This window comes from Thermobia domestica, chromosome 10 (assembly GCF_964235325.1).
Source record: "Thermobia domestica chromosome 10, izTheDome1.hap1.1, whole genome shotgun sequence".
Lineage (NCBI taxonomy): Eukaryota > Metazoa > Arthropoda > Insecta > Zygentoma > Lepismatidae > Thermobia > Thermobia domestica.
The window spans coordinates 55,139,845-55,167,480 of NC_137463.1; the positions used below are offsets into that span (position 1 = coordinate 55,139,845).

Here is a 27,636-nt window from a genome sequence, read left to right on the forward strand (position 1 = left end):
TCATGGAATATGGGGGTCACGTTCTTGAGGAATGCGTCCTGCCACGATCCATCCCAATTCTGTCTCCTGAAGCACTGGAAAATCACCTGGCCGTGTTTTGTGTCCTGACTTCATAATTATGTAGAATACTTCCGCACCTAAAAGAATATCTATGTCTCCAGGCGTATTAAAAGTAGGATCTGCTAGAACAGTGTCCTTGGGAATGTTCCAATCGTCATAATTAATTCTTTCTTCCGGTAGTTTACTTGTAATGTGAGGGAGAACTGAACAACTTATATTCAATGAAAATGTGTTAACACATGAATGGACACAAATATCTACAGAGTACTTTGTATTAGATGTTGCTTGATTTATGCCTTGAATTGGAGTATACTGTCTATACCGTTTGATGTTCAATTGTTGCACCAAATTCTCGGTCACGAAATTGGTCTGACTAGCACTGTCTAGAAGCGCGCGACAAGGAACCAAATTTCCCTTGTTATCCCTTACTTTTACTATTGCAGTAGATAACAACACTCTTGCGTTAGGCCTAGCCTTTAATGCACAATATGACACTTGCCCTAAATTTTCACTGGAATCTGAGTTGTTACTACGCTCTTGTACCGCGCCACTGCTTAAACTTGGAAACCGCACTGATTTGTCCTTTGTTACGTCTACATGCAATAATGTATTGTGCTTTTTGGAACACTTTTTACAACCTCTCGATTTACAATTCTTCAAAAAATGATTACTTTTCAAACAATTCATGCATAATTTATTTTTACGAATGCACTCTAACTTTTGGCTGTGTGCCGCATTCACAAAAGACGAACAAGAATATAAGGGATGCTGGTTATTACAAAATTCGCATGCATTTGAAAATGTTGATAAATAAGTCTTTGATGACTGAATACTTTTTGCTTGTTTGTTTTGTACGCTACTACCCTGCTTCACACCATCAATACTAGTTCTCATGTTCTCAAGCACCTGACAACGTTTCTCGAGAAACGAAAAGAATTCTGATAAAGCAGGAAAATTAGAATTCGTATTTTGAAGCTCCCATGACTTTCTAGTAGTTGCGTCTAATTTTGATACAAAGTGTTGGGTCAAAATTACGTCTGTGAGGTTTACGTTTGGCTCAAGTGCTTGTAGCGCATTTATATTGCTAGTAGCTGTATTTATAAAAGCGCGAAGTTCACTTACATTTTCTTTATACACTGGCTTGATTTGTAGTATTTCGTGAATGTAAGAAGAAGCAATTAGCTTTTTATTTGAATACCTGTCAACGAGTAATTGCCATGCTACTGAATAATTTGTTTCGGTAATTGGTAAATTTTCAATTAGGTTTAACGCTTCGCCATTAAGAGAAGTTCGGAGGTACTGAAACTTCTGTACTGTGGAAATGTCTTTATTCTCGTGAATAAGAGATATAAAAGTGTCCTTATATGATAACCAATGTTTACAGTTCCCGTCAAATGCAGGCAACTGTATGACCGGTAATTTAACTTGTGCGCTACTGCTAGTGTTATTATTAACAGCTGATTCTTTATTTCCATGCTTTAAAACAAGTGCTTGCATTTGAGCCTCTAAAGAAAAATACACATTTTCAATTTCTGCACGAGCGTTTATTGCTTCCGCTTCGGGTTCGATTTGATCAATTTCAATAGTATCTTGCACCTCCTGCAACTTTGACCAAACGTTATTTAGATGTTTTAAGCGTGCACGTATTTCTTCTATATTGCCTTCATTTGGATCAAAGGCCTGAACAAAGGTGTTTATTCTGGTTAACTGGCCTCTGTATGCAGATCTTTGCCTTAAAAGACGCTGGTGTGATTCAGTCATGATTAAATGCTACGCAGAAATATGAAGAATAAAAAAAAAACTACTGACCTGAAGTTGATGTTTTGTTTTCTTTTTTACCTATGAAATATACTCCAGAAGCGTGGTCCTGGTACAACAGCTGTCCGCCTACACAAAACGTGATTATTGTCCAACGTACGTGATAGCACCACATATAGGTCGACACAAACACATTTCTCTTCACAACAGCACAGAACAATTCTCAGAAATCTTTGCACTCATGTGGCCCGGATAGGACCAAATGTACAATATGAATGTATATATTTCTAACTTCACTCAAGTACAATGACAATGCTAAAAACAATGTTCATAGTAGTGGACTGTAAGGCTTGATTCGTACACCACATGAATGCAACCCAATATAAATTCACTGTATTTAATGATTACAATTTCAGTTTGCACACAATAATAATACACAAGAATAAACATGTTCACAAGGTTGTTAGTTGTAAATGTTTGTAATACGATGGCTTATTGTTTGTGCTAAAATGTTTGATCTTCGACCATAATATATGGTCCACCAAATCTGCATGTTCTTGCTGCCACCACACTCACCCACACCAAACAATAGAAAAGCGTTAAGCAACTTGAACACTGTTGCCAGCTAAAGGCACACACACTGTTAAATACACAAATAATCCCAAACACGGGTGATAAGGGATTTGAACTGGGCTGAATCCGCTGTTTAATATTCCTTAATCTAAGACGTGATCCAATCTACTGTTACTAAAGATCAGCTAGAATAACTACTACAACGTTGTATTACGAAATGCTGAGAATTCTATTTTTAAGCGAAATATTGTGGGATACGATGTCTTGGTGGACCAGAGCTCTTATGTCTGGTGCGAGGAATCCTTGTTTCCGTCCCAGCCAATGTTAATTTGTAGTGTACAACAAAATGTTCATGATTTTCTCGAGCTTCTCCTGTTTCCTCTCAAACTCTCAATTCCACCAATTGAATTATAAAAAAAATTACTTTTATTAATAACCTGAATCCTTTAGTCTACAGGACGTAAGCATATGGCGTAATTCTGTACGCGGTGGCGGATCTAGCCTGGGATTTGGGGAAGCTAGGGGCCCACTTTTTGAGAGATAAAAATATTTAAGCTATTTATTTTTATATTTTTGAAAGTTTATAGTAAACTCATGATATACCTATTATAGTCTAGTAGTAGTAATGATAATATTTAAGACTCAAAAACAGATGTCACGTACACAAATTGAACGAATTATTTTCTTTGATCTACTACAAAAGTGCTTGTAAGGGATATGGTTTTTAAATAGATGTGGAAACTAATAAATTATGCTAAGGATTGCATTTCTTCTTATACTTGAAACTAATTAACTGTTTTCAGTTAAGAGAGAATAATTATCTTTTAAAGTTAATTTAGCGAATAGACATAAATAAATAGTTGGTGTTTCCACGGAGTAAGTGCAAACTAACGTAAATTTTAGTCAGGCACTTATTCTAAACTCAATTAACTATCTTTTAAAATGCTATAATAGGAATAAAAACGCTTTGTTGTTTGCTAGTCCCGGCTAGCACCCACCCAAGGAGTTGAGCTATTGTAGTCAGGCGGAGATTTTATTAACTTTATTATATCGTAATTTCACTAACATTAGAGGATATTACGGCCGTTAACCATAATCATCAGGTCAGGAAAAGGAAATGTACACTGGCGAACAATTCAACATGAGAGCAGAGCATCGGTGAAAATGGAAATGAAACTATGAAGTGCACTTGACATCACAACACAACACAAAGAAGAGGGTTACAGTAGAGACCTGCACGGGCCGAATTTTTCGGCCCGAGCCCAATCTAGCCCGAACGTACCTAGGCCCGGCCCAGCTCGGGCCCGAAAAGTTTTGGAGATTTTCGGCCCGAGCCCGGCCCGGCCCGATAAGTTTTTTAAAATTCTTGGCCCAAGCCCGGCCCGGGCCCGATAAATTTTCAAAGTTTTTGGCCCGACCCCGGCCCGATAATTTTTTTTTTAAATTTAGCTCGAGCCCCAATCTTTCCAAAATTTAGTACTAAATTCGACCTAACCCTCAAATTCATTTTCTAAACTCTGGTTCACAACCTGACGCTTGCCTCCCGAATGGTACCATTGCCTCCTAGAACTTTGCCTATCATCGAAAGAACAAAAACTCTATTCCCTGTAACAAAAATCTAACTTAATTGATTTTTAGCATAAAGTGAAGATGGCAATATTGTTTAGCGACAGGTAAAACATTCCCACCCCTTCTTGTTATATTTTGAATTCAGTGAAGGTCAAAGTCAGAGCTCAATTTACCGCATAATGCCTGCAATCCTCTATAGTGAAAGTGGAGCCGCTAAGCAACACAAACTGTAAATAGCTATTGCATTCTTTGTAACATTTTCACGGACACACTTCTTCAACGTTTGGCTTTATTCTAATTATCGTTTAACGAAAGTCAATAATTATTAAAGAATTGCAATTGATCGGCACCAGCCCGGCCCGACTTGAAGAGAAATCAGTGAGGAATCAAAGAAATAACAGTGTCGGCCCGCCCAAGCCAGGCCCGACCCAACGAAATAGCAGAGTCGGCGCGCCCAAGCCCGGCCCGTGCAGGTCTCTAGGTTACAGAGACGAATGAGTGTTATCTTCTGTCCAGGGGTTGCTCTGAACGCAATGGAGACGAGGAGAGCCCTGTTAGTGCGGTGAGGTCACTGTGCAACATGAGATGGAATTATATATGGTGGGGGGATTGCAATGAGGAAGTCTTCAAGAAGTTGAAAGTCGGGACTATTGGGTGGGAGAACATAGTGGTACAGAGTAAACATCAGAGATAGTGGAAAATGCCTTAAAATAGTGGAAGGTTTGCGGAGAGTGGGTTTGTAGTGCATAGCGTCAAAGAGCAATGGATGGTGAATCTGGAATCGCTTTGAAACGTACCTGAGTCTGAGGTCTTCTACATGATAGAGAATGTATGGGAAAGGCGTCCTGTCATATAAGTCCCGTGTAAGGCTTGGTAATTTAATTCGGAAGGCAAGGCGTAGGGTCTGGCGCTCAAGAATTTGGAGTCAGCGGTAGTAGCGGTGCGGAAAGCCAGGCTGTAAAGCCATAAGTCAAAACAGGGTGTAAAAATGCCTTGTAGATGTTAAGTAGTATTTTAGGTTTCAGACCCCAGGTAGTCTCAGTTAGGCGTCGAAGTAAGTTCAGTCGGTTGGTCGCTTTTAGAGCAAGACTTTTCAGATGAGCAGACCATTTCAGATGGGAGTCAGATATTGTTCTGGTATGTGACTGTGGAACTAGCAGCAAGTAGTGTACCTGCAATCTCAGTACTAAGGTTGGATGGATTGCAATGGACCCGACTGCGTTTACCTGGTGGGAGAAAGATAATGGTTTGAGTTTTATTGGCGTTAAGCTTGAGTCGCCACGTATCACAATTAAAGGAAAGCATCGATGGCAGTTTGAAGGATGTGGTTGATGTGTTGCATAGTATTCCCGGTGCCAGAAAAGCCGTATCATCCGCATATTGAAAAAGACTGACGTTTGGAGGAAGGGTAGGGAAGTCAGCTACATAAAGTAAATAAAAAAGCGGGGACAAATCAGGGCCTTGACGAAAACCAGAATGGTTAAATACAGGGTGAGAGAGAACATTACTAATGGAAACGTAGGTCAGGCGACTTGAGAGAAAATTGTAAATGAAGCGAATATAACAGATTGGAAGTCGGAAATAAAATAGTTTATATAGAAAGTCTAGATGCCAAATTTTATCGAAAGCCTTTTCTAAATCGAAAAGGACGAGACAGCAAGGCTTGGATTGATTAAATTGAGCAGTGATGTTCGTAGTCAGGCGGACCAGTTCATCATTAATGCTGTAATTCGGACGGCATCCGGCCTGATGAAAGGTAATTACGTTACGATCAGCGAGATGTGTGTGTAGACGAGAGACAAGTATCCGTTCGAGTATCTTGCTGAAAACAAGGAGAGTTGAATTGGGCAATAGGAAGACACAGACGAGGGTGGTTTGTTCGGTTTCATGAACATTAAAGTTTTAGAGGTTTCCCAACCATTAGGAATAAAACCACTACGGAGGATGAACATGAATATGAGAGACGGAAGAATATGGAGAATCTATGGCCCTTCTTTGATATGGCGATATGTAATAGAATCTAGCCATGGAGCGGTGTTACGCCTAGGAGCGACAGTGGTAGTAATTTCGGTGACAGTAACAGGAGCTGTCAATGATGAATCGTCGGGTAAGAGATGATCAACATGAGGTTGGAATGATGGCGAGTTGAGATAGAGCCGATCAGTAGGATGAGTGCGAGCTGAGAGGGCAGGTCCAAGAGGCGTAAAGACACCTTGAAGTTGGAATAAAAACTTCTGAACGCCAACCTCTAACTTTGGATTTCAATCCTTTGATTTACGGTTATTTGTGATTCACGTTTAACAGAAACAAATATTTTAAACTGTGTGTACTTTAAGTAAATTATTTAAATACATATTTTTTATATATAAAGTTTATGTTTTAAAATTATTGTACAAAGCCTTTGTATTTTAATAAGCCTTCTCCAAAATCAATGAAAATGAATTGTGCTGATATCTTTGGAGTTTTTTTAAACTATACGTTTGTAGACGTTCATATGTTTTTGGCCAATCCTTTCGACAATGAGATCTCGGAAACTACAGGCTCTAGAAAGATGACGTTTTCATTGATCGATTGCAAACTTTGCGTAGATTGTCCAGTTCTAACTGAAAATTTATAAAACATGGCCACTATTTCTTTATTACATTTTTACGGGTACACTGGAAGTATTGAAATTTAAAAAAAAAACTAAAGCATCATACCGTGCTCGTGGGTTTTCTCGTTTTCTCCCACTTTCTTCATTCCACCATTTCACTCATCTCTCTCATCATCACCGTCTCCTTTAGCCTAACGGGCATAACTGTAGGACGTAAAACTTAAACATTTCATTTCATATTTTAAAGCATCATATCCTACGCATTATACATTCCGACACAACATAATTGTATATGTGGATTGCATACCACTCAGGCGTTTTGTTTCATGGCCAAATTATAATGAAAAACGAAGGATAACCATTTCTCCAGTCTAAGTTGAATCTTTATTGTTTGGAGTGTTTTGTCCAATGAACACCATATATCATTGACATTCTAATTAATTGTGTGTGTGATGTATTTGCTTACTACATACTGCATGCAAGAAGAAAGTAAACACTGATCATACATGAATTAAAAACTCCAACCGGAAGTAGGCTCAAATCTTGCAAACGGTGCAAGATATTGAAAAAGTAATCGAAAAAATATTCCCTTTACGGTATCTCTTGCCGATTTTTATCAAGACGTCTTTCACTTGTGTCTGCAAAGGGACATGCTGTAAGGAATGACAATAAGATTCATGCTCATATGGGAATGGTGCGCTGTGCAGAGAGCGTAGGTTCAGCAAGTTTCACTGAATCGTACAACTGAAATGTTAAGCTGATTCTTTCATATGGAAGTCCTGAATGATTTTATTACAAACTCCCTTCGCAGACTTCATTGTTAGTTCCTTCCTGTGTTAAATGTCCGGTCTACCTGATTTCAAAATTCTTTACTACTATTCATAGTTAGTTCTTTGCAGTGTAAATTGCCTGTTCGATTTTATTTTTAAAAAAAACTCAGACATCATTCTTATTTTTTCCCGTGTGTAGTATAACATATATTTTAGTCTAAAATTCCTTCCAAAATTTTGTTGTTGATTGTTTCGTTATTAATTTGTTTGCTTTATTCTTTTTTCAAATTCCTTTCTACAGTAGAATTAAGTGTTAGCTTAAGAATCAATCAAATATTGGGATTACATCTCATTCACCATATTCTATGTAGTATCACCTTTCTAGTGTCATCCCATAATAAATAGGTTGATTTCGGTATCCATTTCGTTTTAATGGAGAGTTTCTTTGTGGCTAAGCGCTTAGCGTACGCGCCTTTGGCGTGGAAAATCCGGATTCGATTTTTGTAGGATCTCCCATGTTAAATGCATATAGTCCCGTCTCTGAACGGGACACTAAACTCAACTCAAATCAAATCCTTTTAATGTATAACGTCGTTATCAAACATAATCAATTTTAAGATATACAAAAAGAAAAAAAGAGAAAAACAATTATCCCTAAATGTACATAAGCTCCATAAGGATGATCGGCTTGTATTGGCACATTTTTTTTTTTTTTTTTTTTTTACGTCAATCGTGTTGTGGCATTACAAGTAGGTGTCACTCTTAATAATATGTTTGCTACCACTCTCAGGAGTGTGTTGTGTCCAGCAGATTGATAATTATCGTGAACTATTGGAAATGAATTGTATTCTTTTTAGGAAATATATATGCAGAAAATTATTTCGGGTCCGGATGGCCAACTCATACCCGGAGCTTCCTCCTTCGAGAGCTAAATCTTGATTTCCCGTGCGGAAGACATTCCTGTGAGCCATATAGGCACGAATGAGCTCGGTACGGGCCATATCAATGAATTGGTAAAAATTAGGCGAAAGAGTTTGGGCTTAGGAATATAAGAAACTTGCCTAATTTTTGAGTTGTTGCTTTTAAGTTTACACTTAATATCTTGCTTTTAAATGTGTATTTCGAGCTGCATTGCAAGATTAATTGTATGATAATTAATTATCGGTAAATTTAGCAGGAGGTTTGATTTGATTTAATTTTATTTTAGCGTCCCGTTCAGCAGCGAGGTTATATGAGGCGTCCACTTACAGTTGTCATGAAATCTAAACACATGAGTTTCTGCCGGGCCTACGCCAAAGGCGCGTACACAAATCACTTAGTCACGAGGGAACTCCAATTTAACAGGTTTGATAAGAAAAAATAATTAAAGGAGGCATTAATCCACAACTTAATTTTGGAACCAAAATGCTTGGGAGAGGTCCCTCATGGCTATACGATTTACATACGCTTCTTTGAAGCAGGAGACTAAGGTTCTATTCGTGGTAGGAGCTCTACGATTCGGATCTCACGTTAATCTGTAGGCCATGTCTCAAATAGCCTTGCTGCACAATGAGCACTAATGAATCAAGCGACCGGTCTACGTAAAGTGACACCTGGAATCGAATCTGGGTCCTCCGCTTCGAAGTGTCGTACGCTAACCATAGAAAATGTAGCCACGGGGAACTCTTAACATGTCCATGAATTTAAAATTTTCATATATGGTGTATATATTTAAAGTATTACCTAAAAGAATGTTAAGAAAGAAGTGAAAGAAAAAAAAGACGCATCATCATTTAAATTCATTCCATGCGTAGACTATTTCTTTGTTGGAACTTGAAACAATCTGAAGGAAATGAAACCCGGCGTACGCAAGCCTACATTCCCTTTGTAGTTACTGACCTGTATACATAATCTTGCAGAATTTCCTTAAGGGAACACAAAATATCACTGCTCCCAAAGAAAAGGAGAAAAAAGGAAAAGAAATTAAACATGAGAAAGAAAAACAGTTAAATTCGTTGCACGCCTCTGGGTCTACGAAACGAAGAACTAAACGAAAAAAAAAAAAAAAAAAAAAAGATCCCACCGTTGGTTCTAGCCATGTCTTGAATCGCGAGATTAAACCGAGGACCTCCTCATGGGCATTTTCTTCATGTAATACAACTTGCTTTTCTCCCATTATGCGGTACACGGGATGCGTAAGAGAATACATGAGTGACTTTTTTTTCTTTTTACTTTGTTCTCATGAAAATATAAAGTCTTGATAATAAGATGACCTCCTTTGGGAAGCAAGTGAGTTTGTAAATCTAGCAAAGATAGAAAAATGAAAAAGACGATTACTGAGAGAGAAAAAATAAAGTCTTCAAAAATGCATGTGCTTTAGATTTTCGTTGAATTTTGCAGTTTTGTTTCAACACACAGTCCTATATTAATTGTTTCGGCCGAGCCTTCGGCCAGCTATAAATTACAGATTAAAATCGTGTTTAACTCTTCGAGCTTGGAGTTAAATACCCATAAGCCGCTGCGAGAGGCGGTAATTTTAAATCACAAAAACAGCAATTTTCGCATAATATCACAAAATTGAACACATCTTAAAAATCATTTGCACAATGATAATAAAAATCTTCAGGACTTCTACACAAAAGTTCTCACTACAAAAGAAAATGTATTATAATAGCATTTATACTATAATAATAATAATAATAATAATAATAATAATAATAATAATAATAATAATAATAATAATAATAATAATAATAATAATAATAATAATAATAATAATAAAATGTTAGATTGCAATTACAAAGTACTTCTTCCGCCTTGTGTTTTTGCTGGTTTAGAAGTCCAACTTATATGGTACAGTTTAGAAAACTATCAGATGGTATCAGGGGCACTGGAAGAAAATTTTCTACTGGGGGCCATCTCCATGGTTGCTACATTACGTCTTTTATTTCTGGTATTTAATATAGTGGTTTACTATATTAGGTTTACATTTTCGTGAGCCAGGGGGCCCGAGCCCCCTGCCACCCCCCCTCTTCGAGCGCCCATGGATGGTAGGACATTGCAGTCTATTCTTGAGTGACATGCATTTTCGTTCATGTTGGAAAGCAGCAAATGGAAGAATATTCATCATTTCGTCATTACTACAGGGACGTATACGTGTACGTCGAACCACCTCTAGAAGCAACATGAGGTCCGTACACATGTACGATGAACTGGCTTCAAAAATTATTATTTTTTTTACATTTAAAAAATACAGCTAATTTTTGTTTATTGTTTAATTATTTATTGATTGAGTGCCCACCAAGCAGTGTATTCCTAAATTTTAATACTTTTATTTTTGTATCTCATTTTCAAAATCGAGTATTATATCATAATAACGTGCTTCTGTTATCGAGTACTGTCATGAATAGAAATATATACGCAATCAAAGAGTTTTACTTGTGAATGAACTATACTTACAATTATTTAAATACATGTTTCCTTAGGCGCATGAAAGAAATGAAGTGAAAATTTCAAATATTGAACATCCAACACCGATCTCTAAGCGCCTCCAAAGACAGCCCATGATATTAGACCAATTGTCAAGAGAAACCGGATTCACTGTAGCTTTATCATAGGTGAAACTAGACTGGGTCAGATCCTTTAGAACAATCCCCTTCCCCTAGAATATTGCTAAAATACATGTTGAAACTGTGGCCATTGGAAGGTTCTTTCACTTCATAGAAGTATGGAGTCATTACCCACATTCCGTAGCAAAACATCCTAATTACGCCAATGCACGAGCGCACCTATTCACACTTTTCTAGCAGTGAAATGATTGGTGTAGAGTAAAGATTTTATTTTACACTTCATTTGTACTCTTTCCTTTCTTGTGAAAATGATTTATTTCCATAAATTAATTCTTGTAAATATAGGAGGCAATACTTAACAATTACTTATCGTCTTTTAGGGTGTAGAAACCAGTTAAACATCGGCTCAATACTACATAGGCTTAGTATATTGTAGAATTGGAACTCCTGCCTCAGACATTGGACACCTCCCCCCCCCAAAAAAAATAATCCGGGTGCGAACCTGCGCCAAAACATGTATCCTAAACATTTCTGGTTTTCCTCCCCCCCCCTCTCGTGTTTGTACATTTGGCACTGCTTAATAAAACAAGCAATCCTCTAATATAAATTAGTATTCTTCATATTTACATTTTTAGTCCGCAAATGCAATTTTGCCGAAATCAGTAGTGCATGGTAATGTACTGCATCTTCCTTTAGGATTAAGCCAGTTGTATAGCATCCGGTTGGCACTTTTCAATTATCAGTTTAACGTAACGTGCCAGCTTTCTACAGTATGTAGAGTATGATCCTGTTCTATTGACTACAGTACTTTCATATACTTTTCACGGTACGATTTTGAAGTCAATACTGCACAAGTTAGTCGTTGACTTTCTTGACTTGTTCTTTGTTAGGTCATGTTTCAATAATTTTCCTCAAACAGTGATCAAAGTCAATTGATAGAAAGTGTGCTAAGTACGAAACAACTCGAATGTATTGTCTATTGACTTCACTGTCTCTGTAGAAGACACAATGTCAACATTCTGTATATTCCTTCATGGACTACGCTTACCCCTGGAATGTATGTGTAGTCCCTGGTTCGATTCACGACCCTGTAAGTGGTTGTGGACAACATCGCGTCCGTTGCTTTACTCAGAGTACTCCCATCCCCTCCCACATTCTCATCCCACCGATCCTTCCATTATGATTGACTTAATATTCGTCTTCCTTAGCCTTAGCAACATAATCTTGGTACGTTAAAATGAAAGATTTCACTGAAGTGAAAATTATTGAAGAAAAAAATAAGGAAAGCATTTCTCGAATTGCCTGATCGGGACAATGCGATACCGCGAAGTTCCTATTCATTATCTGTGGAATGCATGTAGGAATACGATTAAAAAAGAAGAGAAGAAAGAGCTTCAAATATCTCGTGCCATTTATGAAAAACTAATATGCATATACATCGTGTATCGAAGGAAAAGCGAACTGCCAAGACAGTTTTGGAACTGTTCATACTAAAACAAACTACTGTAACCACTCGTGCAAATAAGTAACAAGTTAGCATCAAACCATTTTACTGTACACAATCAAATAAATAAATGCACTAGATACTCTGATACTGTGCACTCTGCAAGGAAGAGACATTCTTGCACTTCATGTGAGTTCTAATTATCAAGAGAAAACATCTACTGTTTGCAAGGGAACGCGTAGACACGAGTACACACATTTATATGAAATGATACGAGATGTCATTACATTTCACCGAAAAACGCTGTGGAAGGAACAAGAGGAAGTGGAAACACATTATAAATGACTAATTAATCAACTATTACATTGAGACAAAGAGGTAAGAGGAGTTAATAAACTGCATGATTGACAGCAATTGACCATCATTAATGACAGAATAGTTTAATGATTTTGATGACAATTGTGTGTATGATGATGATGATAGTGGTCGTAACATGGAAATCGTACTGGATATCAACTTTCCAATTAATACCATCATAGAAAAGACAAACATTTTAAGTTTTGAAACGAATGTTTGGAACAGTTGGTTTGAATTGCAACCCTATGAAACAATCAAACTTACCTAGATGACAAGAAAACCAAAACTCAACATTATTAATACAATATTTATCCGTTTTACCCATAGTAAATGAGAAGTATTTCAAGCATTTTTTTTTTTTTTTTGCCTAAGAAAGAAATCTCAGCATTTTAAAAGAAAAAAAACGCATAGCGTAATCACTTACCAGATAACGTGGCATTACTCACTTAGGAAGGAAATCTTTTATGGCGAGAGGGAGTTCTTAATTGTCGGAATAAAAGTGGCGTCAGGTGATGCGACAATGAATTCAGCATTAAAAGTTATGGAAGTGGTTAATGAATATGGATACTCGTTACTCCACTCTTAATTGGCCAGATAAAATCCTGAATTTTAAGTACTCTTACAGTGATAACCAGTGGCGGCTGGTACTATATGTTGCATGGTTGTGCAACCGGATATTTCTTTAATACTAAAGATATTTTTAAGTATTAAAGTAGTGTATCAGTAAAAAATAAACCTTTGCTCTTGAGCGCAAAACAGTATTGATGCATTTCTAAAAAAATTAATTTAAAAAAACTGAAAGAAAGAGAGTGATATACAAATCCAGTGGCAGCAAGCGTTGCCACTGGAAGCAGTAACATTGAGCATATGGCAGCGAGCTCCTATCTCTTAACATGAGGAAGTGGATTTATTCTTGCATCGCTGCTATCCTCCCGTATCACACGTTTCCAGTTGCTATTTCGTTGCAACTGGTAGGCTATATAGTCAGCTTCTGTAGTAGTTACGAATTCCTCCGTTTGGCAGCGCTTGACTCAACTGATAGGTTGAGTGAGATATAGACGCTTGGGAGAAAGAAGTTAGTCACCAAACAGAAACTCGCAAAGAGCAAATACGCGTCGGGTGGTAGCAGGGGCGGATCCAAGCTGAATATTTGGGAGAGGGCAGTCGTTCGAAGTCAATAGATTTTATTTTACATTTATAATACAAAGGTAAAAATTCTTGGGATAGATTTTATTTTTAAAATAAAAAATATCCTATTCTGGGGGGGGGGGAAGGGGCGATCTTGACTCGAAGAAGAGAATGTCTTACCACTGGTCTAATTCCTAGCTGTGTGTCCCTCGTGCACATGATCCCGTGTTCAATTTCCGGCGAAGAGCATAAAAAATTAATCTCAAATTATTCACTTTCAATACTCATCTGTCTTCTTTAGCCTAAATTGCTGGAATGTTAAAATATTATTATTTTTTTTTCATTTTTGAAGGAAAAAATCTTATATTTCATGCTTCTTTATAATAGAACAGCAGACAAAAATACGTAGTTACTGAAAATGAACTCTTTGTTCCTTATATTCATACAAAGAAATGCTAACAAAATGCATATTGTCGGAGGAGAGGGGTGTTTCTGTACCTTAAAGAAAATAAAGCGGAAAATATTTCCAGTGCTTTCTATTCAGAAAAACTTGGCGAGCAACATTTCAGATTTTAATGAAGTCATAGAAGAATTTGAAGTTCGAAAAGAACGAAGAAAGACCTTTCATTCTAAAATAATGCATAGTTTACTTAATTAAATAATTTTGTTTAACTGTGTGCATGAATATATGCAATTTTCTTGCTTTTTTTCTTCTTTCTGGGTTAACGATATCATTCATGGCTTACACCACATGCTATATATTCGATTTATTTCTTGTTCAATAACATGAACGTAGAAGTTTTTGTATATAAATAGTGTATAAACGTAAGGAAATAACATATATTAAATCAATATTAAAGAATACACTTTAATCAATAAATATACAAATGGAGCTTATAAGGACTATCCTCTTCATATTTCCTGAATATTTTTTGGATAAGACTCAAGAATACTGGGGGGAGGGGAACACTTGCGCGTAACTACATACCTTTGATATTGCAACATTGCAACCGGTACTTCTACAGACCACGAACCGCTACTGGTGATAACTAACTGAAATAAATATCTTTCAATGTATCCAACTCTGTTGTGAGGAAAAAGCGCTTTCCAAACATTGTAATTCACTTCCTGAAACTGTGATTTCTTTAAAGAGGCTCATTATTTAGGAACAAATATAGTGCGTCAATTATTTGCTTAAATTTTCAGCACTGCTGTTATTGCCATGATGGTAAATACAGTGAAATTTCTCTTCTAAATAGGAGATATCTCCGTAATTGTATTTTCCTAACACACAAAAAAAAAAGAAAAGAAAAAGAAAAGAAAATGAAATGAAATTAATTTTTTGAGATTTACGTCCCACGTTTATACCGGTTAGGCTAAAGGAGACGGTGATCATGAGAGATGAATGAAATGGTGGAATGAATAAAGTGGGAGGAAACGGGAGAACCCCGAGAAAACTCACGCACACGATGTTTGTCCACCGCAAAGTTCACTTGGCGGGAGCTAGCACCAGAGGTGAACGCTCTACCACTGAACCACCGCGGCCCAAAAAAGAAGAGTATGTATCATTACACAAAGGAACCCTTTTATAGATACTCTCACATATGGGCATTGAAAGCCCACTTTTACTCCTAACGTTTCGGAAACCTATTCATAAAGGGCCTCATAACAGAAATTAATTACTCACATATAACTTCATTTAATGCAGAAAGTTCTTGGGAGTTAAATATAAATCTTCTATACAGTCCAGTGGGCAAAAAAAAAAAAAAAAAAAAAAAAAAAAAAAAAAAAAAAACGAAAATTACAAATACCTTTGTCATACATTAAGGATATAATGAACTACAAAAAAAACCTTACAAAATACCTTTGTCTTACATTAAGGATATAATGAATTACAACACAGAAAAAACTTACAAAATACTTTTGTCATACATTAAGGATATTGTGAACTATAACGCAGAAAAAGCTTACAAAATACCTTTGTCGTACATTAAGGATATAGTGAACTGTAACGCAGAAAAAAACTTACAAAATACCTTAGTCATACATTAAGGATATAGTGAACTACAACGCAGAAAAAAACCCTTACAAAATACCTTTGTCTTACATTAAGGATATAGTGAACTATAACGCAGAAAAAAAAACTTTACAAAATACCTTTGTCATAAATTGAGGATATAATGAACTACAACGCAGGAAAAACCTTTACAAAGTACCTTTGTCATACATTAAGGATAGACCCTATAAGGAACTATAACGAAGAAAATCCCTTACAAAATACCTTTGTCATACATTAAGGATATAGTGAACTATAACGAAGAAAAAACCCTTACAAAATACCTTTGTCATATATTAAGGATATAGTGAACTACAGCGCAGAAAAGTTCAAAATGATGAACTTAAGATTCTTGAATTATTTCTCCAAAATAAATTGTTTTCCGACAGGTATTCAAGAAAATTTTAAGCTAGTAAAAATAATATATTGATTGATTGCTTTCAGTGTTTAATGCTGACGTCATCATATTCATTATTTTTAACCTGTTACGAAAAGGCCACTCCTGTTCAAAAATTAATTCCAAGCCGGTGACGACGCCAGAGGGGGGCAAGGGAGGCAAGCGCTTCCTGACCGCCTCCCAGACTCATACAATCTTTAACATTCTACAAATAGTATTTTATACATATCATAACCAATCTCATTGTCAAATTGTACTAACCATTCATTTACTATGTAGCAGATTAATATTCAAGCTTTCTTTTTTGAGCGTCTAGGTATGCATATATACTTCTCTTTTCTAATTTTGCTCTTTTTCCGTAAATTTTAGCTTAGTTGTTTCTTATGATTTTTAATTTCCAACAATGAGAATAGACAACACTGTAGACCCGATTCAACTGAAACCAGAACTTTCATTGTGCCTAGCAACAATATTAGAATTGATCGACTTGTTTCTTCGCATTGGATAAACTACGATTAGAAATTACCAAAAAAAGGTAATACCATTAATTATACTATACGCATTAAATAACTCGTTTGTATTTATCCAGATTTGAAGTTTTCAGTTACACATTTTGTTTTATTTAAAGGTTCTATACTTTTTCTGAAATAATATTATCGGCATTCAATATTCATAAGATGAGCTTAAAATAGCTTAATTTGCCAGTACCAGAGCTTAATGTGTGGAGGAGATAAAACTAGTTTTGCTTTCCCTTACTGGAAATGATGACAATAATAAATATATGGAATTAAGTTCACTCCCAATAAGATGTATTTTGTCAGAGTGCTCATCTTTAGTTCGTAATTGGTATGTACTAGTGCTCCCTTAGTTTATTTTGCTTTAAAGCACTGACGTGACATCTAGCATATTGAGTAGAAATGTACGAGGAGCTACTGAAAACTTCGTAGTCAAACCCAGGAGTGCACGTGGAATGATGCAGGCACGTAGCCAAGGGGAAGTCCGGACCCCACCCCACCCCCTTCGAGAGCAGAAATGAAAAAAATTAAGGAAGAATGAAACAAAATAAAATGAGAAAAAGATGTATCAACTTTAAAATTAAACTACTGGAAGCTTTTGGTTACTCTTTCTTATGAGGAGATTTGTATTACTTGCAATACATGGTGGCGAGGTGAGCGATATATCCTGGAAGAGTCAGGGAATTTGAAATTTCTAGAAAAGTTGCGGAATTCTCAGAATTTTTGCTACTAGTCAGGGAGATTTCAAGGTTCCCAAAGCATAATGCCGTTGTGTAAGAGCGTGGACATTTTTTATCGCTATTTTTCGTAATCGCATCCTTGCAATATCAAACATGTTATTTCAAAAAGAATTTTCTACTGCTCCTTTAACCTGTCATTTGGAACAGACAGTAGTTGACGGAATAATAAAAACAAACATATATGTGGAAAGAAAGTTATGTTAATATTTGATTCAACAGAAAAAGGAACGTAGATATTGCAAAATATTTCACAAGACATTATTGAGTATGTAATTTTTAAAATAGTGAATATGTACTTTTTTATAATAGTTGAGGTCATAATGAAAGGAAAATTGTTATATTTGAATAAACAGAGGAAGGATGTAAATATTGTAAAATCTTTTTCAATAAGCTTTTTTAAAATTTTACTCGAGATGTCTTCATAGTTTATTAAAATACTTACCAACATATCCTCACAAATCAATACAACCAACATATCGAGCTTCTGGGCCTTCAGAATTTCATGTCACGTCCCCCGGTTACGGAATCCTGGCTAAACGAAACAAAATATATGTTCCAGTAAAGTTGTTTAGAATGATCGAGCCCCTGGTGTGATGACCACAGTATTTCATGTCACGGACCCTTTCCCCCTTCACGCAATCCTGGCTACGGGCCTGAATGATGAAATTTTAGTTGTTCTACATACTTCCCAAGATTCAATACACTTTCTTATACATTGCTCCAGTTTTTGTAAACCAGATTAAAAAATCTAGAGACCTTCTCGCACCACTGTTCGTAGCAAACCCTTATCAGATATGAAATGGCATCTTTTCAAGTGTTACATGAGTGTTGGAAATAAGTACCAATAATAGTTAGACGGATCTAAATCTGGAGAATGAGCAGGATAATCTAGACATTGAAATCCTAGATCATGCAATGTCAGTTGCATCAGTGCTTGATGAGCTGAAGCATTCTCCTGAAGGATCACTCTTTTAATCGCCTGAAAGATTTTTGGATTTTTGGATTTTTGGGAACTCATTATCCCGAGAACTTGCGCATGCCCAAATCATTATGAGTTGTGCTGCCGACGAGTTCCACAGAAATGTGCACATTCTTTGACACACGTTTTGCTGAAATTCTGCAATTTTCAAGAATAATGTTACGAATTGCATTCATGATTTTCGGGGACAGTCACTGCTTTTGGTCATCCTGCATGTAAAGAATTATCTATTGAGAAATCGTCACGTTAAAGCTCGAGTCACTCGCTTCTCGAATGTCACTCACTTCTTCACCACTGTATTAACGGAGGAGAGCCCCGTAGTGATTCACTGCTTTCCTCATGAATTTACTTCGGTGGAACAAACATTTTATGACAGCTGTGATCTCGTTGTTCATGAAATTTGCTGGTTGGACACACACAATCACTTCAGAGTCATGAAAAACACAAAAGAATTTCAGTTTTAATATGAAAATTTGTATTTGCACATACAGAGATATGTTCCTCAAAACTGAATTTCATCATTCTACCTACACTCCTTCTTGCTTGGGTTACGAGTTTTTCATCAACCCCTCGTTATATAGCATATATTAGTACCTATGATATAAATGAATGTGTTACTTGTAGCATGCCCAAAATTAATTTAATTTATATTTAGGCTATCGAAAGTTGCATTGAAAAATATTTCATTAAGAGACTTTATCTTATTTATTGGTTATGAATTTTACTTGAAATAAGTTCAATTTATAATTATATAATATAAGAACAACAACGAAATATTTGTATTATAGGGAGCTAGCTTGTTTGCCAGCGGGGTCTGAGGCAGAGGGGGGGGGGGGAATTTCAACACTTTTTATGCTTGACTCTTGCGACACTCCCTTACCCTCCTTCTATATGTCAGCGTTGCCAGAGATAGAAATTTGTCACGTGAATGTAATTTTGAAGAGAGTGTGAGTTGGTTATTTGTTGGGTGCTGTTGTGGTTTCGGTTTTGTTGCTTATTATTCATTTGACAATGGCTTCACAGCGTAAGAGAGGGCAAACTATACACAGCGAAGCTAGAGAAGTAATGCTAGACCGCTCCGCCACGCGTGTGGTTATAAAATATAGAAGATGAGTAATATGCAAAATGTACCCAAATACTTTAACTGCTTATGAAAATTTGTAAATGACGAGTTAAAAAAAACTCTTTGAATTAAGTGAGTATTAGGTGATTTTTTTTGACAACGCGTTGGCAACTCTGCCCACGACCGTCGAATGATCGTTTCTTGGTGACGGGGGTAGCACCTGTCAATCAAATCTGAATTCCTCAGCCTCGCATTAAAGCCAGCTCCCTATAATACTGTAATGTAGATCAAATATAATAAAACTGTCATTCTTGGTATGAAAAATAACCGCCCCCCGAAATATATATCTGCCCCTCTTTTGTCCCCCTAAGAAATGAAAGCTGGGGTCGTCACTGCTCCAAGCTAAAAGCAACAATCAAAAATACGATTTCTAAACGTGTGAACGGTATAATAAATAAGAAAATATAAAACAGGGAAACACAATAATGTTACAAAGAATACTAGAACAAAATTTTTTAAAAAGCCTCAACGTGAAAAGGATCGTGGGTAGCAAGTCATATGGCAAAGAATTCTTTGTGGAAATTCTGTCCTTCCCTGACAAAATTATCCTTCTTTTCCGAAAAAAATACCAGTTATGCAATAAGATTTGCTCTTCTCGCCCATGTTCCACATTCATTGTCCATATTTTTGATTGTAGGCCTATATAGAAAGGAATTTGCCCTCATCCACCAGTAATTGGATTCCTGGTACAGTCTTTCTATATTAACCTACATATGCATTTATAACTAATGGATATATTTTATATAATATCCAATTTCCGCATAATATAAATTCGTGTAATCTCTCTGAAACAGATGAGTCTCACTTACGGACAAATAACCATGTTTTATCTGTGCCTCTTTATTCAGAGTTTTCAATATACTGTATTATGACTGTTTGCAAATTAAATATCTTATTACGTTATGATACTTTGTTACATAATCTGTTCATTTTGGCACCATCCACGTTGCTCTAATAGCTAACGCGCACGAGTTAATTCAATGTAACACTAGGGTATAATTATATTCACGCTGCCAGAGTATTGGAGTATTTCCATTCGTTTTTGTTCCAGTGGACCTACAAAAAATTTCCAGTTGAAAACGGGACATGTTCCGGGTTTTTAAAATTCATGAGAAATGTGAAACAGGTCTGTCTAAAAAGTAGTTCCTATCTAACTGTCTACTTGTACCAATATAAGTACCTATTTCATTTATATTGTAATACAACAAGATATATATAAGCTATAAAATGTAAACAGCATTTAACTTACAATATAGTAGGACATGATGCTGCCTGGATTTGCTCCTTTGCCCTAGCTCGAATCCTTGATATTACATTAGGTGAGTAGTTGACTCTTGAATTGAGCAGTACTGCGAACTATAGATCATGTTTAATGTAGGAAATTTAAGTTCAATTCTTGCCTCTTTGGTATTATTAATTATTAACAATTTTACATTGAGTAAAGGTACAGCCGAGACACGCCCCTAAAACGGAATTGTCCCTGTCAAAACGGGACGTATGGTCACATTACAGATGATACATTCATTTCTCTCTGTTTCTTTTCAGAGTTCTCATACCTTCGAGTCTAACCCAACCATTTTCAAAATTTTTCTTAAAGTCTCAAACTTCATTGAAATTTGGAGAGCCTTTTTCAAAACCATAATCTACAATTACGTAACATATCTTCATTTTCTCAAAAAAAAAAAAAAAAAAACTTTTTTATTTCTAAATCTAGTCTCCCCTTTTACTTTCTAGCAATGGTAGAAGAGGAAAAAGTATGGTGATCTTAAAAAGAAAAAGAAAAATTAAATTCGAGAATTAAATCGATTTACTCGTTTCATCCCCACTACAGAACGAAAAATAGTAGTTTTTTTTATGCCTATTTCTCGCTCCCTATAGGTTATAATGTATGCTGAATAAAATTGAAGACCTGAATTGCATAACATCCCAAGTCCACTCTTTTTCTTCGTATTTTGCGTTTTTTGTTTATTTTATGTTGACATCTATGTTTTAAGGGCTATCCATTTGCATCATACGTAAGTCCAAATCAAAACTTTTTTTAAAAAAAAATACAAAATAATTTCAGCTAAACAGAATAGCATGCGAGTATAATCTTCTTGTCTTTCTTCTTAAAAAAAAAAAAAAAATACTGCGATGGAATTGGGATGTTTCGCAATTCAAGTCTTCAATTTCAAATTTAATGTTCTTTTATAAGATTCTTCACTGGAATGTTTTGACTTTCCTTTTTATTCAGAGAAATAAGTTTAATTGAATAAAAAGATGAAAAGTGAAATTTATAATTTCCTCAAAACTTTTCCTGATAGATTGCATTATGTTTCTTAAATATTTATAGTTCATTAACAATTCTATAATATGTGTAAGTCGCTTTCCTATGAAAAAAAAAAAATATGTAAGAAATTTACTCTAGAACTTCTTTCTTTTGGAACTTTAAGAAAAGTTATGGGTATTGTGCTAGTATTTAAGTCATAAAATTTTGTTAACGGAAATAGAATTTGATATAAACCTTTCTTTTCAGAAATTGTACAAGGAGTAGCTTACTTCTGAAGTGAGTCCTTATACACTGAGAAAAATCCGTTCTCCGGATAGTGATATATTGTACAAATATACGGTATCCTCTTGCTTACTACAGAAATCAGTACGGAGCATACGTTATCCGTATGCTACATAGACTCTTCCCTTAGACGTTACATCATGCCGTTGCCGGATGTCTGACATTTAACAGTTTTCCGTATATCAATGCATATACTTATGTTACATTCCTCAGCTGTATGTTATATACAGTATATCCATTTGTATGTGAGATCCTAACCGCCTATATTGTTTCATACGAAAAGTACGTATAGATGGAACACATACGAAAATTACTGTAAAACACGCGTTTTCAGTTATACGTCTGCTGTACTTTAATGTAAGTCCAAAAACTACAGGAATTACTCATGTAACCTACCTTTTTAAGTACGCCACTTACAATTTTTTGCTCAGTGTAGAACGGTTTTCTCATAAACGACTGATGCCATTCTACTCAAGGCTCACAGTTGATGTGTGCTAGAATGTGATTTAAACAATTACTCAGAAGTAAAATGCATAAGAGCTAATTTGCTTTTGAGAATGAGTGTTTATTCCGGATAATTGAGGATGAATGCGATATAAGATCAATAAACGAACAGGCGTTTTGAAATTTGGCAGCTTTAGTCCTTATTTGTGTTCCTTTATTTGTAATAAACATCCTGAAACCCAAAATGTATTTGATACATGATACTAGTTATTTGTTTGTACACAATTTTAGATTGATTTCCGCGAAACGGATAATTCTCGTAACGACAATAGTTCTCTTGAATTCTATGAAAATTTGCAGCGTAAACCCACTTTGATTCTCTGAGTGCACAGTAGGTGGTAGTGACAACTGTTAAAAAAAAATGTGGGTAAATCTTATGAAACTAGTGCTATCTGTATGTAGAAATTGTGAATATGTTATGTGTTTCGTTTTACTTGTAAACAACTGTAAATTAAGTTACATGTAAGTTGACTCGGGAGCAACTGTCTTGGGATTTGAAATGACAGTAGCAAGCCACGTCCCACTCGTTTCTCGCTGGAAGTAATCATAGTCATTTTTCAACAGGTAGACCCTAATCATAGTATCCCAGGCATGTATTCCGAAGTTGGGCGTTAAAAGATTTTGCTCGTTATCAACGTATTGCTTCATTGCCATTGTACATTCGTCATGTTGATAGCATAAATGCTCGTTTCTTTCCCACAATGCAACTGTTCGGTTACCTTGCGCCAAGTAGTTCTCTCCGCTCGCCGTATAGTCCCATGTTTATAACCGCTTATATATAACAAATAAACAGATTTTTCGAGGTTCTTATATTATATCAAGCACACAAACGATCAAATTATCCATATTTTTCCTCTAAATTTTAAAAATTGTGTTTGAAACGGACGCCCAACTTTGGAACTTAACCCGTATCGCAAGTTCAAACGTAGTTATTATTTTAATGTATTCTTGCAGCTAGACGTAGAATATTAGGATTTTTTCAATAATGGAAGCAATTACCTGTCTAAGAGTTAACTACAGGATTTTTAGATTATCTATAGGTATGGGTAAAAGGGAATCTGGAAAGGTAGGGGAACGCATGACGTCACGTAATCCCCGATACCTATCTTTGCTCATTGTAATTTTTAGGAACTGGGGGACACCATAGATATTTTTGGAAGTGGGGTAACGAGGTACCCCGCGTTTCCCCTCACTTTTGCAATTGTCTATAGGATATATATATAATTACTTTAGATCAAGCCCGAGCAGAAAGCTACCGATCTCCTGTATAGCGATCGCTGCGTTGCCCCGTTTCAGAATAGAACCATAGTTGCCTGTGACGTAAGAACGGTGTAGAGCAGTGGCTTCCAACCTGTGGAGCGTGAACAGCGAGCAAGAAGGACGCTAAGTACTGAAGTAAAAAGAAATTCGTAATTACAAATATTACAAATGTTGTAACAAAAGGTTTTAAGTAGTGTATCAGCACGAAATAACTATTGAGTAAGGAATGGTTTCACCAATAACAAAGCCAGTAAAAATTAATACTGCTCTACAGCGATAAGCAGAAGTCTTGTTGATAATAATCGTATTCTAACCATTTGTACTTATGATTATTATTATAATTGAAAATTAAGAATTGAATACTGCATTTGAAATCACAGAAGGAGTAAGAGAAAAAAATCCTATGACCAATGCATGACAGTGAGGGTGGTGTGAAGTATGCAGGGACGAGAAGTATTCAGAGCTAGCTAACAATTGGGACGCCAGTCAAACAAGATTGGAAACTTCAGTTGTTGAGTATTGTGAGAAAGGGGAAAATTTGGTGGCCGGTCTCCGTCAGCCTCCTGACTTTGGGCCCGCTCACGAACATTATTTCAAGATACGGTAAGAATACGATAAATTACTAACACACAAGATAGTATACATTTGAAGCCCTTCCCGCTAGTCTAGTGGTTAGCCCCCGTGCTTTCGCCGCATGAGGTTACGGGTTTTATTCCCGGTGGAAGAACTTCAAAATTTTGAACAGCTTACGGTAGTTCGAATTACACCTTAAACTGCAGGTTCACGCAGCATTTAGCCTTGTTGCTGAAGAAGTACCTAAACTTCATAAACTAATAATCATTTTTATTTTGTTTCTAAATCATTGTAATAATTAAAGATAATATTAAACCTAAGTATACGTTTAATTGCAGATTTGGAGCAAACCGATCAACTTTTATTGATCATTCAAATATTTAATGTATTAATTGGTTTCTTTAACAAACACGGGATACAAATAATTGAATTTGCCATATCAGCGAAAAGGATAGTGGGTTTAGAATATTGTGTTCGTAGAACAAAACTAAAAGGGCTTCGCCCTATTTCTAATGTTGAAAATTCTAGATTTCCATTGTTTACAACGAGAATTTGTGCACCAAATTATTTTCCAATTATAAGTCTATGACCATCCCGTTTTCCGGAGATTATTCCTCAATGGAATATCCGATTAAGACATGCAACTCCTTACGACACTCAACGTTCGCTTTCGAACCATCACGTCAACTTTGGTTAAAATACGGTCCAGACATCTCGGAGGAGTTTTCGCCAGGCCCGTATCCAAAGGGGTCTGGGGGGGCTAAATTTTTGCTTCCCCCCTAAAATTTTCACGGTAGGCATGCAAATGAACTATAATATGGTTGATCGGGCCCCCCTAACTTCAGCCCGCCCCTACTTTATTGGGCTGGCTACGGGCCTGGTATCCACATCAACAACGCCTAAGTCTAGTAAAGAGAAGCTTCCCTCCGGCTAGTGTTTCTTATGTTTAGTCCTTAGCACCTATGAATGTTTATGATATTTGATAGCAGATATATATATATACGGCGCAACAATTATTTTAGTTTATACATATAAAAGAAACATTTTAATTATGCAAATTCGTATACAATGCATACTGAAGAGGCTAATATGCAACAATGTACTGGAATTGTTCATCTTTTATGCTTATCTTTTATTTACCCATTTTTTTGATTGAACAGTTGAAGCCTAAGTAAGAATAATTGCGTTACTAATACGGTAGCTACCAAGGATCTTATAAAATAGAGGATCTGCCCTTACAACAAAATCTTGAAGCCATACGTCACAGTTTCACCACCCGTACTCTGCCCACTCCGCCCAATAGGATCGCAATGTTTTGAGCCAACAATCATGACGGAAACGAAAGTTGTCAATCAGACTATGGCGGAAACAAGAGTAGCCAATCAGACGTGTCTATGCTCGGTTGTTGTTTTTGGCTTCATCGATTTAATAGGATGAAGATACATTTGGGCAGATCCTCTATTTATAACATCCTTGGTAGCTACGATATAGATGAGATGCAGATTCTGTATTGTACTTAATAACAACTTCTAGAAAACATAAGATCCCATGGAATGAGTATGGGAATGGGAGTGGAAGGAGACAGGGAATGGGTGTAAATATTATCAACATTTGATCTTTGTTACTTTGGTAAATCTATTCCTAAATCCACGAGCTCAAGCCTTCCCATCCCGCAATCACTCATGTGACAAGGTCTCTCCGGCACGCTGCTCAATGCTAGCAGACTGTCTTGCCCCGTTCTCTAATGCTTAGTGAATTGGAAACATGAATTGAAATCTTTGAGTTTTACGACATACGGTTATGCCGGTTAGGCTAAAGGAGACGGTGATGATGAGTAATGAATGAAATGGTGAAATGAAGAAAGTTGGAGGAAACGGGAGAAACCCCGAGAAAACTCACGCACTCGGTGTTTGTCCACCACAAGGTTTACTTGGCGGGGTCTGGGATCGAACGCGGGACCCCAAGCACCAGAGGTGAACGCTCTATCACTGAGCCACCGCGGCCCTTAGTGAATTGCAGTTTAGATACTGATTCACAAACTCTTAAACAAAAAGAAAAAAATACGTTATTCATATTAGCTCATATAACTGTAGTATGGAAGAATAATTTAAAATTATTTTTATTTTACTTATATTACAACATACAATAGAAGTTGTTATAATGCTAAAAAAAAAAAAAAACTACACTTAATAATATCATAAAGACAACGGTGCGCGACTTCCTCATAGCCATGGGTGTCATCTGAGGATAACAAGGAGTAATCCCTCAGTTTGGAAAACACATTCTTCTTAATTGATTTTATACTAATATATTAATAAAAATGGCTAAAACTCTCATATCGGAAAATAATCTTGTCCCTCCTGCAAAATCTGAAATAACGCTAGGGACAATTAAACTGTAACAGGCCTGAGCTCTTCTTGTAAGATAAAAATGCGGTGATACTGCCAGTTCAACGAATGTTATTGTGAAACAAACCTAGGGTGGCAAAAACATGGAATACAGACAATAAAGTTTGATAAATGTTGGTTAATTAAGAGTTAAGCATCCCTTTCAGTATTGTGACTATATTAGACTTGGATCTACAGCTGAAAGTGGGATCCAAATCACTTAATATCTCGCCGAGAATCGAACCTAAATGTCATGTACCAAAGACGAATAGGCTAACTGTGTTGCAACAAGGGAAACTGCTATAGACTTTATATTATGTAGTGGAGTCATTAGAAGGCTCTCGGCACAGAGAAAGAAGAACGGGGTGCAGAGTTGGCTTCTATACTAGAATACTCACACACACAAATACAGTTTTAGCATTAATAGTTGCATTATAATTTGATGTCCCTTTCAGCACCGAGTCTATAAGATATTTGGGCCTACAGCGGAATCCTACCCACTTGAGCTCCCACCGAGATTTGAACCTAAGTCTCCCGGTCTGATGGCTTATTACAGTAAGTCATGAGAGAGCTCTCTTGAGGATCACGTATAAGGAGAAAAAGAGAATGTTCTAGTATACTTCTGAATTTGATTAGAGAAATGAGTTATTGCTGTGGTTTGTTACCCAAACTCAAAGTACTTACAGTCTTCCATTTTCTCCTTTGTGCTTTCACGCTGAAGCAGCAAAGCATGATTAGCAGCGAACTTCAT

The 27,636-nt window shown here is 36.3% G+C and overlaps 1 protein-coding gene across 1 annotated transcript; it reads right to left on the reverse strand.

Moving 5' to 3' along the window:
- Positions 1-27,636, reverse strand: LOC145661468 (uncharacterized). Its single transcript, XM_081726780.1, has 2 exons — positions 27,570-27,636; positions 1-653 (listed from the first exon to the last, which is right to left on the reverse strand). The coding sequence occupies exons 1-2, from the start codon at positions 27,634-27,636 to the stop codon at positions 1-3; spliced, it is 720 nt and encodes a 239-aa protein (XP_081582906.1).

Coding starts and splice junctions, on each gene's coding strand:
- LOC145661468 (XM_081726780.1), bottom strand. CDS start 27,636: ATGAAGTTCGCTGCTAATCATGCTTTGCTGCTTCAGCGTGAAAGCACA. Junction 654..27,569: donor AAAGGAGAAAATGGAAGACT/GTAAGTACTTTG, acceptor TATTGCATGTAG/ACGTAACAAAGGACAAATCA.